Below are 18,770 nucleotides of genomic sequence, written 5' to 3' on the forward strand. Positions count from 1 at the left end.
CCAGAGATGGAACTTGATTCCATGCTGACACTGCCCCCATCCATGACCTTACTTCAGCCTGTCCTTCTGCTAACATTGTGAAACCACGGGCCCTTTGAACTAACTTTATGGCTTTTTTGCTCTCTAGCAAATCCTTGTCCAAATACTGGTTAGACTTTTTGTGAACTAGACAACTCTTCTGTTGCCTGTTTGAATAACTGATTGCATCAGTAAAGATTTCAAGGGCAGACTGTAAACTAGAGATTTGTTTGTAGAAATATGAAATCTTAGCCTAGTATGGTTGGTTTTAAAACTAATAAGCATACAATTCTGCCTGTTTGGATTTCAGCGTCTCCTACGCTGCCATCCTGCAGCAGTGTATTGTTACACAGTATGTTCTAGCTATTTAAACACATATTTTGACATTCTTTAGGTCCTTTGTTTAATTTTATTGTCCATAGGAAATGGCCGGACCTAAATTATCTGAGTAAATACATCTCGGCTCTTCAAGCAAGCAGGGAAGCATTGCTTCGCCCCCACGCCGACAGTGGCCATTGTCAGCCGTCCCTGGGTGGCAGGAGGCTGAGCTGGTGACAGGCGCCTGTGAGCACTGCTGCCAGCCGGGTGGGCAGGGCAGGCAGGCACCCTTCAGCGGGCGGTGGGGTGACTGGGTGCGGGTTGCCATTGGCCCCGGGCAGGCCAGCTGCCTGCTGCTTACCTCTCACCTAGTGGGCAGGAGCCGGTGGGTTTGGCATGTGACAAATGTCCCGGGAGACCTTGGCTGTAGAGGAGAGCACCAGCTGAGCTGACTGCAATCCCTTTTTTTTTTTTTTCCCCCTGCGGCTGGTTCTTGCTGCGGAATATCCATGTCAGAGAGCGCTGGCGGGGAGCAGCCCCTTTCGGCTCTTCCTTCTGTGTGAACGTGACAAATCAAATGTGCTTCCTGTGCTTGATTACGTTGCTGTGTGCTGCTGCCTTGGGCCTCCTTAGATGCTGCTTTGGTCTGCCTCATGACCAGAGATAAATTGCTGGCATGGTGCTGCGAGAAATCGGAAGCTTGCTAGCGTAGAGGAGCTATGGGAGGGTATCAGCTTTGAAGGCAGCTTGCTCTAGTGAGCTTTCTGTGCATGACTGAAGGGAGAGTAGAAGAGAGAGTTTATTTTACTGGATTTAAGAGATGAAAAATCCTGCTCCTGCTATGCTACTATAGGATTAGGAAGCTCTCTGTTATATTAATGCAGGCAAGTTAACATCTTAGCCCTGCTCTCCCTCTCCCAGACTTCCCTGTTTGACGCTACTGTTTAAACAGTCTTATAGTACAGCTACTCCACAAATAACTATTTTGCAGTTGTGAAATGCTGTCCTTTAACAAAACTTTTGCTTTTTTTAAATGCAGTGTCTGTTAAAAGCAATATTAAAGCACTGAAGAAATTGCCTCCTGTCAGCCCCACCTGTTTTTCTAGAGCATGAACCAGTAATTGCTCACTTACTTAACTGTAGCACAGAAGTCTAAAGGTATTGCCTGCCTAGTGGCAGATCAAATTATTTTGGTAGTTGGAAGCCAGTAGGACAAAGCATACATTGCTCTCCCACAACAACAGTGAATCGAAAGGGGATTTCAAATCTTTGTGTGTAACTTTCTTTCATATCAACAGATTCCAGCATCAGGACAACTGCAGTGAACTGCAATGCAAGCACATGAGTTGTTTAGACACCTACGAATGCCAGAACTTGGGGATGTCAGACAGTATGTGCGCACCCTTCCAACAAATACACTGATGGGCTTCGGTGCTTTCGCAGCTCTCACGACCTACTGGTATGCAACAAGACCGAAAGCACTAAAACCACCATGTGATTTAGCAATGCAGTCTGTGGAAGTAGAGGTAAGTGTCACTTGATGGATGCTGTCATTCACTGAATTTTGAAGCCTAAAGGCAGCACTGAGAGAGACCAAACACTGATTTACATAAGAGTGTTTCTAAACTTGAACTATGGGGGGAATACATTTCAGGGCATGTTTTTTTCTGAAATATGGCTTGAACTCAGTTTTTTGGCTTTCTAAATTTGAAAACCAGTTTGAGGGTTGAGGTCATAGTGGTAGTAACTAGCATGGGAGAAAAAAACTTTGTGCTGAGAGAACTGAGTTTCTGATCTGACGTGGCAGGAAACTTGTGCATGTTAGAATTGGCACAGTGTAGTCTTTAATTCCTGGCCATGTGTTTAGGTGATGACCTATTAAATTAGGCCTTGGGGTCAGAGTGTGTATGTTGGTGTATACTGATTAGGCTAATACTTTTCTGTTATAATATTTAGTTTATAATAGCTGACAGATGAGACTTTATATTGGATTACAAGCATGAAAAGGTTACTAATTGTCCTCAAATGATCTGTGGAAAGATATATTAGTCCTGCCAAGAGATCCCAGCCATAAAGTAAGTTGAAATTAAAGCAACCACCTGCTAAACTCTGGATATGCTAGCTTAGCTTTTGTCTTATGCTTTTTTAGAGGCAGACAGAGTTGCTGTTAGGTGGTGTTTTTTAATAGTGAAGTCAAATATGGGAACAGTCTGACTGGGAGGAACTGTTGCTTAGAAGCAAATATAGACAACTGATTACATGGCTGGGGTTTCCCAAACAGCAGTTATGTCAATTCCCCTGTTCACTACAGAGTCAAGATCTTACCGCTTATTTCATTCTTTCAAGAGTGCCTCTGTCTTTCTTCAGGGTATACAAGGTGTTTCCTCCTTTTGAAGGAAGGAGACATCTTTGAAAGGTTGTGATCTTCAAGGGAGATAGTTACAAAATGTAGGATTGTAAGGCCGTTTCTTGCATTACTCTTGATAGTCAGAAACTACCACGATAGATTTTTTTTTTACATATACTTGCAACTGAAGTCTCCCTTTACAGCATATTCTTCTGTGTGGATAGACTGCATCTAGCTGTCCTGTATCAAATACAATTAACATGACTACTACTTGTGCTTAAGAGTAGATGCGGCTACAAACTGATGTAAACAAATGTGGCAGAGCAGTTTGAAATTTACAGTAGGTAAACTTTCATGAACTTAGCAAAGCAAACTCCTGTCATAGCCTCAAATCAGGCACTTTCTTTGCAATGTTTCATGATACTGAGATTGAAGAATGAAGTGTTAGTTGGCCCCTCCATTCAAAAGTTTAGTTAGTACCATTTATTTCCTAATCTTCTTCCCATTATGGTATACAGTAAGCTTACTAACACATCAGGTTACAATAGCATGTAATGGTCTGATATTAGAAGTACACAAAGGGGAAACAAAAAAATGCTCTGGCAATGTGATAATTGCCCAAAATACCGCTTTTCAAGGAACATGTGTAGAGTAAGGATCCAGAGGTTAGATCTTACTTCTCTTGGTGAGCTTTCCCAGTCCTGACAGTGGCCACTTAGACAGTGGGTGGAATAGTGTTGTAGAGCAGCATTTTTGGTGGCTGGAATAAACTAGCAGTGAAAGCTTTCCAGCTGTGGAGGGCCTTACTAGTCAGTATAGGCTTCAGCAGATCTGAGGGGCTTTGCATTGGAAGATGGTAAAACAGTGGCTCTTAACTGGCCATAAAACCAGTGACAAATGCTTATTTGCTTGAGACTCTCAACAGCAGTATCAGTTCACAGCCTTTACCTCTTCAAGCTAAATTACTTGTCACTGCTGGATTCTGTGATTAAAATCATTGTTTGGTAGTATGAGACTTCACTAAACTACTTAATGTGTCGTTGATCCATATTGTACTAATTAACATCAGCTCTCTGATCAGAGCAAGATACGTATAACAGCATTATTTTTCATTGCCTCCTCAGAAAATACATTTTAATAGGAAGATTGAACAGTAGTAAAACTTAAATGAAAAACAGCTGAGTGTTAGCATGTCTTGGTGATAAGAGCTCAAACTTTGAGAACATGTTGAAATGAGCAAGATCTATCTAGTTTTGTTTATTGACAGTTCAGATACAGCCCTTAATGTAATGTTGCAAACTGTACCAAACTGTAATCAAATGAGAATGTATGTTTTGAAGCACGTTTCAAGTGTCAGTTAGAATTGGTACTTTTATAACAGTAACAAGAGTGTAATGTAGTGCTTGGGATTCAGTTTCTCACTACATTTCTTAGAATTTCACTTCACTTACTCCATTCTCTTATGCATGTGTTAAGATGGATTGTCACTTCCACAGAAGAAAAATATCAAATACTGCTCTCAAATTATGTCTTAACATTTTTTTCTGGCTAAGCAATACAGTGGGTCTAGGGAGTAAGCAATGTGCTCCAAAAAAGACACAGCAGAAGGTAATTCCCCTTCTCTACTGTTTTAATATCTAATCTACCTATTCATTAATGATAACAATTTTGAACTATAAATAAGCTTCTGCTTAATTCTTACCTGTGACTTGTTTCCTTGGCCTCTAACAAAGTTAAATGAAGTCAGTGACTGGAGTAGGGTTTCTGCATGTTCTGATAATAAATCTTCATAACTTTATATGGGAGGAAAAAGATCCTATTTACTGCTGTTCCAGGTCACTTCTCATCTCTGGAAAGCTTTGATTTGGTAGGCCAGCACCCAGTGTGACCCATTTTAACCATCACTGAGCGAGCATAAAGATTGCACGCTTAGTTGAATATTGGTACAAAGAGTTACTGAAAGGATCAGCTCTTCTAGAGTAGATGCCACAATTAAAAGATGTGGAGTATGATCTTTAAAGTATGCGTACAACAGTTACATTTCACTGAAGGAAACCCTCTTGTCTTCAAAGCTCCCAACCCGATCTCTCTTCAGGGGAACTTCTCAGAGGTATAGGTGAAAATCTTTCAGGATCCACTTGAATCTTTTGTCTGTAGGAGGGGAGGCAGGATTAATGAAGAGTAATTCTAAATAAATTGCTGAGCCTCATGCTATACTCAATCATGCACTATATTGTTAAGAATTTCAGTGGTACAGTAAGGGTAGAAATAGGGCATTAGTCCGGTGTTTTGCAAAGCTTGTGCACCCTTAATGTCTGTAGTTGTAGGCACATCTGGATCTGTCTGCTTGTAGATTGCTCTTTCCGTTGGTGACTGATAGCTGAACAACTTTGGCTATTGATTTGAGTGCAGGTGTATGGCTGTCAAATATATCTTGCTTTAAAAACCCAAATACTTCTATTTGGCTCAAGTTCTGCTAAAGCATGTAGAAGGATAGGATATAAATAAACACTAGGATGTCAGTATTTTCTAGAAGTAAGAGTTTGGATTTGACTCTGGCTTTTTTCTTCCCTTAAGACATTCAAATATGGACAGAGGTATTCAACTCATGAAAACTTTTAAACCTACTTACGTTCTCCTAATACATTACCAGAACTCTAGCTTGCCTTGTCTTTCAAGAATCATTTGATTAGACATGTGATTATCCCCCTATTAAGCGATCAATTTTAGCTGTTGTGTGCTTACCTAGGAATTAGCATGCTTAAAATTATATGGCTGGTTTGAAAACTTTAGTTTATACTTCTTGCTGCTCAGAATATGCATGTTGGTGACCTAAGCACCACTTGCTAGTATACTTTGCCTCTCAGGAAAATGGAAATTGGGCCTCTTGCCTCTGAGGCATGGTGGAGCCAACAGTGTGTTCTGACGTTACTGCTAATCGTAAGCAGCCTGTGTCAACAAGACGCAAACCCATGGCTTGAACAAAAGCAGCTATCTTATGTGACCCAAATAGGCTTTGATAGAGTAATATACGCCTCTGTTGTAGAATAAATCTGTTTCCTTCAGCTGCTGCTATTCTGAACCAATGCCAAGGTTTTACTTAATGTCCAGCACTTGCTGTGCAATGGGTCAATTTCCTGCAACTCCCTGAGCTGCTGCAAAGGCTGCCTTACATGAGTAACCAGAGGCTGTTCTCACATTAATAAGACTTTATTGCCTGGCTCCTTAAGAACACTTTAAAACTGACAGCACTTTTGAGTGCTTACCTTTGTACTGGACAGATCTGTTAGCTCCCATTCAAATAACTTGTGTGAAATCAGCCAAACATTCCAGTCCTGAGATTCAGATGCTTGGTGGTTGTAATGACCAGTGATTTTTAGAGAAGTTTGCTGCCAACAGAACTTTCCCTGATACTGCACAAATATTTTGGATAAGGACACTTTGGACAGGCTCTTAAAATAGTAGTTCTTGCAACTCTCAAGCAAAATGTAGACCAATACTGTAATATTGCCTAGTAGATGGGTTCAAACTGGGAGCATAAGGTAAAGTCTAAATGATCTTCAGCATATCCAGGTGTATTTCACTGCATCTCTGAAGGATAACATTGAGCTCCTGATGGTCTTCACACAAGGAACTAGGTGTTTTTCAGCAAAACTCTTACTCTAGGGCTGTTGAAAATTCAGTTACTTTATTCTTCTTCACAAAGTAAAGTGAAATTAAGCAGAACTGTAAGTTGGTTATGTTTCCCTTTACTGAAAACTCATGAGAACTGATGGGGTCTTTTCAACAGTAGTCTGTTACAGTTTCTGTTTTTTTCAGAAGGACTGTACAGTCAGTCTTGTGTCTAAGCAGTGTGCTGTCTGTCTGATAAGTCTCATCCTCAGATTTGGTTAGTGCCTCAGGCCCTGCAAAAACTGCTTTCATGGTGCTCAGTAATAGGGCATGTGGTGGTTTAACCCCAGCCAGCAACTAAGCACCACACAACCGCTTCCCTCTCCCACCTGCCAGTGGGAGGGGGACGAAGATCAAAAAAAGTAAAACTTGTGGGTTGAGATAAGAACAGTTTAATAACTAAAGTAAAATAAAATATAATACTAACTAATAATAATAATATAATAATTGTAATGAAAAGGAATATAACAAAAAAGAGAAATAAAACCCAAGAAAAGACAAGTGATGCACAATGCAATTGCTCATCACCTGCTGACCGATGCCTGAGCAGTGATCTGCCCCTCCTGGCCAACTCCCCCCTCTTTATATACTGGGCATGATGTTCTATGGTATGGAATATCCCTTTGGCTAGTTCAGGTCAGCTGCCCTGGCTATGCTCCCTCCCAGCTTCTTGCACACCTGCTTGCTGGCAGAGCATGGGAAACTGAAAATCCTTAACTTAGGATAAGCGCTACTTAGCAACAACTAAAACAGAGCGTTATCAACATTATTCTCACACTAAATCCAAAACACAGCACTGTGCCAGCTCCTAAGAAGAGAATTAACTCTATCCCAGCCAAAACCAAGACAGTGTGCAAACAAAACAGTAGTAGCTCAGATGAGAAAACAAATATTTCTTGACTGTTGCCAAGGAATGGCTTAGGATATTTCATGTGATGCAGGAATTGTAGTACATCAAACATGGTACTGATACATTGCACTTGTTGACATTACCTGTGACTGTGGTTACAACTACATTGTGTGATCTTCCTCAGGTTAGCTCCAGAGGTGGTAAAACTGGGAAAATCTAGAAGCTGACCTTGGTTATCCTAGATCTGTGAAACCAGTGCAATAAAACAAGTAGTCTTGCTTTTCTGTCCAGGCAGAGACATGTACTAGTGATCTGTTCATTTCCTATAGAGTAGATGTTGGTCTGAGTGCAAGTATGCTCTTGAATTTCTAATGTTACAAATTTTTAGAGGTAAGCCAGTCATTAACTTGTTCTGGGTCATGTTCACAATGTACATTTCTGCTTACCGTCAAAGGAGTGGCAAGCCCTGCATTACGCATAGTGTTTTGCTAAAACAAGTTAGACTTGTTTTAGTGTTAAAATATTTTTTTCCTCTCTGATGTGCCTTTAATGTGCTAGCTCAACATCTTCTGCAGATAAACACAGGTTTATCTAGCTCATACATGAACAGATGCTCTCTGGTCTTCCAGGGTACTTTGAAAACAGGCAAATAAATCAATGGCTGGGAAGAGCCTATGATTGCATATGAATAGGTTTTTGACGTTGTGGATGATGGCACAATTCAGGCACAGATTTAGTCCTATTAGTCCAGGATTTGACTTTGAAAGAGCCAGGAGTTGACTACAAGCACCGATAGAGAATCTTATGCGATGTTTACCCAAGACCCTCTGTTTAACTAGCTAGGCTCTTCCTGCTAAGAACTTGCTTGTACGTGTCTCATCGTAGCAGAACTAATAAGTGTGGCTCAATAGTACTTGCATAACTGCAATTTGTGGAACTTGATTGACATAAAATGAGATTATTTAATCAGTCAGTCCAAAAAAGGCTATGTTAAGACTATGAGCTATTAAATTCTTGTATTGACTTCCAATTGTAGCCTATGTAAATGCTCACCTGCTGAAAAACAGTGATTTTAATCCTCAAGGTAGTATTGTCTTGACTGCCTCTAACTAGATCAAGAGGAAACCTTTTTTGTAAGATGGAACTTTAAATTAGATTGAAGGACTCAATTTTTATCTGGTACAGAGTATTTTACTTATGAGAACACTTGTTTACAGTGTTGTTGACCACCCTTAAAATCATTTAGGTTTTGAAACCACAGTTTGAAGTGTGATTATGTTTTGTAATCTTCATTAGAAAAGTAGATTAGGATCTCAGCATTAATATTGTACCTAGAGAGCTCTGAGGCTGGAGTGATTTAGAAGGCTTGATGGAATTAATTATGCTATATACTGCAATAATCGAGTAAAACATTTCTTAAGAAAACCCCTGTGCCTAGTAAGGAGTGTCAAAGGGCATTCTGTTGTTCTCATCTGTTCTGTGCTATCATAGGTAGCTGAGGAATAAGATTTTGCCTGACAGGGTTTTAGTAATGCAGGGAGCAGTCTGACTCTTTAAACAATGTCCTGGGAAACTTTGCAGATCTCTCCCCTGGTGGTGAAAAGAACTGAAGTTCTCTCAAGCAGAATTTGCCAAGGCTCATAACAAAACTTAATGGATGAGGTGTTTTTATTCCTTCAGGGAATTCCTGTTCACTTATAACCAACAAGTGTGTCTAACCTTTCTAATTGGTTTTCTTAGGGTGGTGAGCATGCTCGAAGGTCCTCTCTTCTTAACAGTGATGAACTGTTGATTTACTACTACGATGATGTGAGAACAGCTTATGATATCTTACAAAGGGGTGTGCAAGTATCAAGTGAGTCTAAAATTAAAGATAATTTTTTCAGCAATATGTCAAGAACTAAAGGTCTGGGCTGTTTTGAAATGCAGTTGGGAATAGGGGATGCCTGCCTAGCAATATGATAAATGTATTGAATGTGAGCTTTCTTGAAGGCAGATTTAACTGTGACCTCTTGTGAAGTAGAGTTGTGTGAATAAAATCAGTGCTGTGTTCCTTAGCCTAAACCAACCGTGTTGCCTCTGTGTCCTTCCCCAGCTTCCCTCCCTGCCACCCCCATAAAAAAAGGTTTATCTTCCGAAAGTGTCTGCAAAGAATCTAGAGGCTTAACACTGAGAATGTAGTTAGCATGATGTCAGGACAGAGGAGTCAAGGATTAAATTTTGTGTTACTTTTGATTATCTTTTTTTAGATAATGGTCCATGTCTAGGTGTCAGAAAACCAAACCAGCCATATGAGTGGATCTCTTATAAAGAGGTAAGTAGTCTCTCTAACTCTCTTGCTTTTGCTTGCTGAGACCATTGATACAACATCGAGTAATGTGATATAACAAATCTTAATTATTTATAGGTGTTTTAAAGTAGTAGCAGAATATTGCAGAAAGGTTCTAGTTCCTGTTAGAGTGTCTTAAAGGAACAGCCTCAAATATGTGCAAGGGGGAGAAAAGAGTATCTTCTGCGCTTACTTGGTTTATTAACCCCAAAAATTCTGAAATAAAACTGTTATCTTGGCAGCTTTTAGTATCTCATTGCTGAATTGTTTAGAACTTGGACACTGCCTCTGAAGGGCTGCAGCTTTGAAGTAGTATTCAGGTACTCAGACTGCTACTACCTTAGGTGCTTGCTTCAGAGAGGCTCATTTTACACTAGGAAAAGTGCTATCTACAGATGTTACTTGTGCTTCTTGACAACTTGTCTCCATAGTGCTGAATGATGGTTGTATAGGGTGTTAACAGATACACTTCTAACTAGTAGCGTGCTCCTTCATGATTGCTAAAAATATCTTTATGCAAATCTTTGTGAACAGCTGTGCACTTCTAGGTCGTGCCTGATTTACTCAGTTATTGTCTTCAAATTTGCATAAACCTTGCCTATTGCATACTGTTAAGGTCATTAAACACCTTTTGTATGTAGCAGACCTCACTTTTTCCAAGGTGATTTTGCTGGGCACGTTAGGTACAACCTCTCTTTAATAAAGCTTTGCTGTTTGAGTCATGTGACTAACATGGATTCAGGTCATGTGCTATATGGAAAGAATTTAGAAAATTGCCTTCCCAAGCTTTGTTTATAGAACTAGCTGGGTTTTGCCTCCTTATTCTCCTGCTTTTTTGAAGGGAGAAGTGCTATTCCCATAGGCACCAAATGAAGTAGAAGGATGGCATATGTCGTGCTTGTGATTGAGCAGAAATATAATGCTGAATCATTCCAGCGTCACTTCTGGGGTTTAATACAGATACAACAAACAGCCTTTTCTGTGTATGTGAGCTTAACATTTAAACTTACACTTAACACTTCCAAGTCCAACTGGATTAAGTGGCTCTTCTGCTACATATTGAGTGCAAGTGTAGTATCTGCCATCAGTGCAGTGTAATGGCACTGCAATGTTTAGGTTATCAAAGTCACAGAGGACATCCAAAATAGCCTGGAAAACTTCTGTGTACTTCATACCAGTTATTGGCCTTCTTTTTGTAAGACTTAAGGTAAAATAATGTTGAGGGGTGTATACTGATGAGCTTGCTCTCAATTTTTTTGTCTTCTCTCTCTTTTGCCCCTCCAGGTTTCAGACAGAGCTGAGTGCGTGGGCTCTGCATTACTCCACCGAGGCTTCAAACCATCTCACGTTCAATATGTAGGAATCTTTTCACAAAACAGACCTGAGGTAATTTAATTGACAGTGTGTGTATTGGTGATCTAGCTGTTATTGAAGTGGCCCACTCTTGTATCTGTTGCTTTTTGGCAGTGTACTGAGCTTCCCTACTAAGAGTCCGTTTGGTGTTGGGAAAAGGCTAAATGCTGACATTGTAGACCCACAAGCCATAGACATGGCATCTTTAGCTAAGAACCAAAACTGATATAAGACACAACTGTTAGTGTCTTATATTGGTTTTTTGCTCCCAGAGCTGAATGCAAAAGGCTGGAGAGCAGGAAGAGAATCAGGGAATCCAGAAGAACTTAACTCATTCTCTTCTCTTTCCAGTTTGTAGAGGAGGCCTGTTTAATGGGAAGTTAATGTGGTACTTAGTGAATATAATCACCATTTGCTTTCTCTTAAAAAGTGACATTGGAGTACAAGGTAATTGAAAGTGTTTGGAAGTCACAAGGAGGTGTTTAAACCCTTCAAAACCCAAAGAAACACTTAGTGATTAAATATTTGGACAAATAGAAGATGGCTAAAGGTCATAGTTCTATCTCTGTCAGAGGCCCTGGGCACAAAGATTCTGGGAGGGAGAACTGCTGATGAAGGCAAAAACTTAAAATTAATTGCAGTTTAAATGGTCAGAAAGACTAAAGAAAGTGACGTAATTAAAGAAGATCACCTGACAAAGCAAAAAGATGTTACGAACCTGAGACAACTATGAGGATATTTAGATTGATTAGCCCAGAAGTGGTTGTAGATTGCTGTTTCTAAAAATATTATGGAATATTCAGTAAATATTTATTCTCTAGATTTGTTTGTTCAATCTTTTTAATAGGACTGAATTTCTCTAACCTATGTTTATGTGCTTAGTAGCTTGAGTTGGTACTTGCTGCATTAAGCTAGTTCAATCCAAACCTGTATTAAGACAGGAGAGTGGTTCTTAAGTTTTGTCAAAAATATGCTGTCCCTCTTGATTGAACACTCCTAACTGGATGCCATTATCTAGAGCCATCTACAGTGTTGACAGGGTTAGAAGTTGTATCAGTGTCTGGGTCGTGGTGGACAACAGCTTGCTGTTGGATCTCTTCTGATTTCAGTTTGTCACTGAACCTTCCCTGCTGTCATTAAAATGCAAGCTGTGTGACAAGTGACCTTGATCCCCTTCCTCCTCTTCCAGCCTACACCACAACCCCCCCCCCCCCCCCCAAACTCTAGCCTTGTACAGATGAAGAAAAGCATTTTTTCCAGACTCTTAAATCTGCAGTAGTTTGCTGCTTGGATTTTCCTTCTGGAATTCCAGTTCTAACAGCAACAGTTATATTTCTGTAATAAAAAAGGCTGGGATGTCTCCAACTAGGAAGCTGTTAAATGACACAGTGTTACAGACTCTTCAGTTCAGTCTCCTGTGCTTATAACATTATGAACTGGAAGTAAAAAAGGGAGCCAGATGTTAGTGTTGTGCCTGTTTGAACTATTTCTCTACAGACCTTTGGGTGCAAAGTCTTTGAATGCTGGGTCAGTGGATTTTCTGAAGGAGAGCATGTTAGTGTGGTCTGCTCTTGGATCACAGAGACAAAATGTGCTTGAGTTGCATTGGTCCAGCAGCCTTTGAGTTGGGTCAGGAATGAGCTGGAAAGACTTGTTTAAACCAGCAATTTTAAATCTGGGATTTTCCCTGCTGAAAACTACTGGATGGGTGTTGTGACATCCTCAACATAATCACTAATCCAGACAGGAGATTATGTGAAGTTTTGTGTGAAATGATTCACATTTGTCAGTTCAGGGAACAACTGCTGGGGAAGTCCCCTAATGGGGAAAATCCTAGCATGTTACTTGCTTAAATATTCACTAAAAAAACCAAACCTGGATTTATTAATGAAAATACTACTTTCTCTTTGAGTAACTGGAAAATAGATGATCTCTTCTGCAAGCAAGGAAGTTGTGTGTTGGATTGAGAAAACAGGACAGTGAAATAGACAGCGTCCCTTAATAGAAGATCAGAGCCATGTCAGAAAACAAATTGAAACTTTCAGACTGTTGTCTGTATTCAGTACTAGATGCTTGCTTGGGCTTTGAGAGAGAACTCAAGTGTCAAGGTTTGATATTGGTGTTTAAATACTATTAACTTTAGAAGATAAAACGGAAGAAAAATGTCTTGGTAATCCAGAAAATAAAGATGCTGGTTGTTGTATTGAGATACAACACCGTTGAGACGGTGTGCAGGAGTTGTTGGAGGCTGCAACAGGAAGCTTTTATCATGGTGTGCAGCTTCTGAAGTCTACTGTAGCAGATCCCCACCCTATTAAAATAACTACTAAACTTCAGGCTGCTGAACAGCAATACAGCTGCACCCTTGTTACATGTACAGGTGGATGCTATCTAGGAAAAAATATTCAGTGGACCCTTTTGTGGCTGCCATAGGTGTGCCTGTTTAGACTTACCAGTACGTCTAATGTCTGCATGAAAGTCTAGTTAGCTGGCCTTGTACTAGTTTTCTAAGAAGTCTTTTTGGACAGGAGGTGTACAACTTATTGCGTAAATGCTTTCAGAAAAATTCCCTATGTTTAAGGATGTCTCAATCAGTAGAGAACTTACTTTAGGAAACTTGCCTCTAATAAACAGTTCATAAAACTGAGATTTAGCAACTTTGTTAACATAGCTTCTATATTAGATATTATATGGAATAACCAGCTGAATGATGTTTAAACTTGTCATCATACGGGGGTGAGGTAGCTGGCTAGTGTCCTGCAAAAACACTGGAAAGTGTGACAGAGTTTGGAGGTGGGGAAGGGAAACAAGCACCCTTGTTGATGCAATCCTTGCTGAATTGCAAGTTCTGGTAACTTTTAAAGATACCTGTTGTTCTGTTCCTGTAACTGGAACTGACTAAAGGTACTGTGTCTGAGAATTTTTGTCACTCTTCTTTGATGGGAAAAACTGAAATGTTCCAGTTCCACTGGCCACCTCATGTGTCTAGAGGCTCCCATTTCAGGAGTAGCATGCTACCCTGTATTTTGGTGTAGCTAGTTGTTTACAAACTATACCAACAGCTACTATCCAGAAAAAGAATTGCATGACTACCTTACCTTGATGGTACTTTGGATCAGTAAAGCACTGTCAGCTTGCATCACACACAATAAGGCTGCAACATCCATTATGTTTGAGTACTGCACTTGTTAGCAGGCAAATCCTTCTTATTGCAGCTTGCAGGGATGTAATTGCATTTTTTTATAGAAGTCTTCAGATTAGATTCCTTTAAAGAAGAATGGTTAGTCTTGAGAAATGCTGAGAAACTTTCTGGGGCTGTCTTTCCAAAGGATTTCTAGTTTAACTGCATATGTTGCATGTCTGGCCATCAAATGAGATGCAGATAATGTAGAGGTAAGAATACTGTGTGTATATAAATCTCATGTGTGTCAAGACATGAGCAAGTCCTTCACTGGTTCATATACCATGGTAATATAGAATATTGAAGGCTTTGGCTACCTTGATAACCTAAAACCAAGAAAAAATATTGTACTCCTACTCAAAGTCTCCTTCTGTTAATAGTAAACTAAGGGGACAGTTAATGTTAACTGTTTTTCAAAAGTACTTAAAATTACTCTTAAGCGCAGAGTTGAATTTTTTGGATTGGATTCTTTCCCATAGCTCCTTATTGATTGTTTTTTGTTTTCTTCCTTCCATAGATAAAAATTTAGTAGGTCTTCAAAGTAAACAAATGCTACAAACTGCCGCTTATTTTTTTAGAAAGACTTGTCCAAATGAGATCTGTCCTATTAGCTTCCTTGTTAGAATCCAAATATGAGTCTTTCTTGGAGGTCTGTTGTGATAAGCAAACATAGTGACTTGTATCTCTTCTTTTATTGCAGTGGGTTATCATTGAACAGGGATGCTATGCATTCTCCATGGTGGTAGTACCACTCTATGATACGCTGGGAACTGAAGCAATTACGTACATTGTGAACAAAGGTAGGACACTTCCAGCAGTTCAGCAACTGAATGTATGATGGCAGAGCTGACCTGAGGGCAGAACTGTAGCCTCCTTCAGAAGTCTTCATTACCACGTTCTGAAGAATGTATGGATCTAGTCTAAACTCAACTTGTCACATTGATAATGTTGTTCTCTTTCATCAGCTGACTTGTCATTGGTTTTCTGTGACAAACCTGACAAGGCCAAACTTCTGCTAACCAGTGTGGAAAAGGGGGAAACTCCAATACTCAACACCATTGTTATCATGGAGTCTTTTGGCATGGATCTTGTGGAACGTGGCAAAAAGTGTGGGGTGGAAGTCTTCAGCATGAAAGAATTAGAGGTAAGCATGCTTAATTAAAACCTACTTTACTGCTTTCATCCTATTTACTTGTGGAGGAAGAAGACAGTGAGTGTCTGTTGAACACATTTTAGGACTGTGAACAAATGTGGTGGATTAGTTTCAAAATACTTAACTATCTTTTGTATTGAAGTTTACACAAAAAATAGTTAAAAAAAGGGAAACAACTTGCTAATATTTCGTAATGCTCAAAATGTAAAAGTGTATATGCCAAGATGACAGAATGAAAGCTTGTTAACATAGTCCAGACTGAATATCAGATCTGAGTGTTAAGGCTTGCCCATGTGAAGCAGTAACATGATAATTATATACTGTGACTAATACTTCAGAAATACTTACTCCAAAAAGAGCCTGTGTAGGTTTTGGTCTTGTGAAAAATGGCATCTTCTACTGTGCACTGAATCTAAGAAATGTTTTCTGGAGGAGGAGGAAAATGGCAGTAAACTGTTCCAGGGTAAGCTTATGGTAATGTAGGGGAATGAGGCTTCCAAGTTTTGGAAGTAGAAACCATTTTGCTTAGCCACCTAATGTTCAAGTCTTGGTTTTGCTTGTAGTTATTTTGTCTGCATAGATCTCTTATGCAAGTTTATTTCGTAACTTCACTCATTATTTGGAGAACTCTGTTCCAGGATCAAATTGCATGAAGTATATCTTTACTGTGAGATTATGAAACAGGGTTTAGCCTAGTTCCAGCTGGAGTTATAGTGAAGGCTTTGGCTCACTAGGACTTGAGTATCTCCAAATGAGTGTGCTTGTCTTGGGCAGGTGTCAGTAACTGGTGTGAAATACTTCATTTCACTGAACTTGTTTTCACAGCAGTCTTAACTGCTATGTTAACAGGGCCACCTTCTGGTGAAGATATAAAAATGCCAGCATGTCTTTTAAAAGATGATTAACTGTATTGTAGCTAACTAGCCTCAGCAAGACTGCCAGGTTGAAATGGGGCTAAAAACATTATGGAGAGTAAGTGACTTATATAGCTCACTGGCAAAAGGGTTGGGTTAAAATTGGAGAAAGATTGGCCCAACTGCAAGTTGGTACATTAAAATCAGCTTCTTTCCTTGAGTTGAACTCCAGTTTTTTGGCAGAGGAAGATGCTTTCCACTGGATCTTCTAGCTACAGAAAAACAAAACCAGGGGGTGAATGTTATCTTTAAGTTAGAAGTTTAGATGCTTAAGTAGTAACTTTGTAGCTCTTACTTAACAACACTATTGTTAATGTTTGGATTAATGCATAATAGGTGCTCCAAGAGCCTCTTGTCTAAATCTCAGAAGTTAGGCAAACTTAAATATTTCTAATAGTGTTTCAGTGAGCAGGAATCAGTTTTGTCACTTTTTTTAAGGGGTAGGGACTTCTAGTGTCTCCTGAAAGGCAACTATGAACTGTTTAGGAGCTTAGATTAGAATAGAATGACTATTTCTAGCTTTAGGTACTTGTTTTCCGGAATTCTGGCTTGAGCTTATTGCTCAGCTGTACTTTATTGGTTATGTGACCAGTTCCTCTGTGTATCTCCCAGATGCCATAAGCTTGGTTTCTGATGCCTAATATCTGTATGTATGCTGTGGTTACTTAAAGCTGAGTAGCTGTGAATAAATGGCTCTTTGATAGGAAGAGATGTTGGAGTTCTGTTCTAGGAGATCAAAAGAAGTTTGTGATCTTAGCTGTATATTCAGTAAATACCAGATCTTACTCAAAACAGGCTGTAGGGAAGTATTGAGCTTCTGGTGGTACTTAAAACAGCATCTGCATTTCAAGCACAGCTGCGTTGTCATAGTGGCAAATTTTTGCATGATGACACTGTTTCAAAAGGGCAAACTTACAGGTATGGGCATGTTAACTGTGTTTCCAGACATTCCTTTTTTCTTAAACCTCTTTGGGTAATCTAAGAGGTATATCATCCTAAAGGAAGTCTAGGGCTAGTAAAGGAATGCATAGTGCTGCTATTGTGTACTTGGAATGTAAAGGGGTTGGTGAAGTTGATGTGTCTGCCCTCAAAGGGTGCTTCCAAAGCTATACTTAACAAAAGGTCAATTTTAATTTGCCTAAGTCCTTAAGCTAGTATTTTTTAGTTTTCAGTCTTAAATAGGCATGACAGTAATAAGTCTTGATTTGAAACTTTAAAGCTCATAGACACTGAACATCAGCTTTCAAATCTCTCCTCTTAATCATTACATCCGTGATGATAAAAGGATCTTCTTGGTATCCATTCCCTTCTGCCTAAAGAACTGATATCATTAATGGTCAGGCCTGAATAATCCATAAGGAGGGAGAGGAAAGAAGAGGTTCTGGAGGACAGAATCTTGTGCTCTCCACTCTTCAATATAAAAGGAGTACAAACCACCAATGACCCTTCATGGGGAAACTCAGTCTTCCTTCTCACAAGCAGTGATGTTGGTGCAAGGTACTTACTGAGATGAATCTTGCTTCATCTATTCAACGGTTGTCAGTGGCACATGTCTTCTGATTGAGGTATAGGATTGATTGCCTGCTGTGGCTTGTCATAACACTGCTTAACCTTGAGCTTCTCCAGTGAGTGACTTCTGGTTTACTAGCTGGAAAAAAAACCTATGAGTTTTATATTAATTACTTTTGTATTTGTAGAACATGGTAGTTATTCTATATATCTTTAAAATGCCCTTTAAAGCCTTTGTTACTCTTTCTATAAGTTAAAATGCCTTAACAGACAGCCTAAATAATGGAATATTATGGTGTTTGGTAATGTTTGTCTGGTAAACTTAAAGCAAAAAAGTTACATGCTCATGTCTAAACTGTCTCTCTCCCCTTTCTCTCCTTTCTGTAGGAGCTGGGAAGAGCACACAGGCAAAAACCTATAGTAAGTATGAATTTAGTTCAAGTGACAATCTGAAACTGGATAGCATTCTGTAGATCAAACTAGCAAATCTCCCTATCTCCCATAGCTCAAAAGTAACTCTAGTATTTCAGTGTTTTGTCCAGGAAAATTTTTTCCTTGCTACCTTAACCGTACTAATACTTTCTTAACTCTTACAGCCTCCAAAGCCAGAAGATCTAGCAGTCATCTGTTTCACCAGTGGAACGACAGGTACACCTCATTACATTATGCAGAATTTATTATCCTGTATGTGCAAAATTAATTCAGAAGCCCTCCTACTGTTTTTTTTCAAGACTCTCCCCTGCTGCTGCATCTTTTTGGCAAGTAGTAGCTGGGGAAGTTTTATGGTAAGGCTCCCTTTGATTTTTCCCATTGATCAATACAGAGTTGCAGTATTGGGGGGTGGAGGTGTTACATTTTTGGGCTTGGAAATAAGTACTGAACCTGTATTTCCATTATAAAAGGGCTCTGCATCAGACTTCAAACTTTCAATTCTTCTGTAGTCTTTTTTGTACTGTATTAGCAAAATTTGTTCCTTAGCTCTAAGCAACCTTGCTGTAAGACCAAAACAGAAAGACTGTCTAGATGTCACCCACTTGACGTTTGTGAGTTAATATCCAACACTGGCAGGGAGCAAAAGGGAAGAGTACAACGACAAGCTACATTTTTAAAGCAGATGTGAGAACAG

General features: G+C 39.5%; 1 protein-coding gene across 2 annotated transcripts in view; it reads left to right on the top strand.

Moving 5' to 3' along the window:
• The first annotated feature begins 1,638 nt into the window (after positions 1-1,638).
• The window catches only part of ACSL1 (acyl-CoA synthetase long chain family member 1), a 32,095-nt gene continuing 14,963 nt past the window's right edge, over positions 1,639-18,770 (top strand). The window contains exons 1-8 of one of the 2 annotated variants that reach the window (XM_050895581.1): positions 1,639-1,862; positions 8,946-9,060; positions 9,455-9,519; positions 10,819-10,920; positions 14,769-14,868; positions 15,034-15,212; positions 18,032-18,064; positions 18,241-18,292. In XM_050895581.1, the coding sequence (XP_050751538.1) occupies positions 1,668-1,862; positions 8,946-9,060; positions 9,455-9,519; positions 10,819-10,920; positions 14,769-14,868; positions 15,034-15,212; positions 18,032-18,064; positions 18,241-18,292 (841 nt within the window). In that variant the 5' untranslated portion in view covers positions 1,639-1,667. The remainder of the gene's footprint in view (positions 1,863-8,945; positions 9,061-9,454; positions 9,520-10,818; positions 10,921-14,768; positions 14,869-15,033; positions 15,213-18,031; positions 18,065-18,240; positions 18,293-18,770) is intronic. The other variant, XM_050895582.1, reaches the window with a different exon arrangement.

Source organism: Gymnogyps californianus, chromosome 4 (genome assembly GCF_018139145.2).
Source record: "Gymnogyps californianus isolate 813 chromosome 4, ASM1813914v2, whole genome shotgun sequence".
Taxonomy (NCBI): domain Eukaryota; kingdom Metazoa; phylum Chordata; class Aves; order Accipitriformes; family Cathartidae; genus Gymnogyps; species Gymnogyps californianus.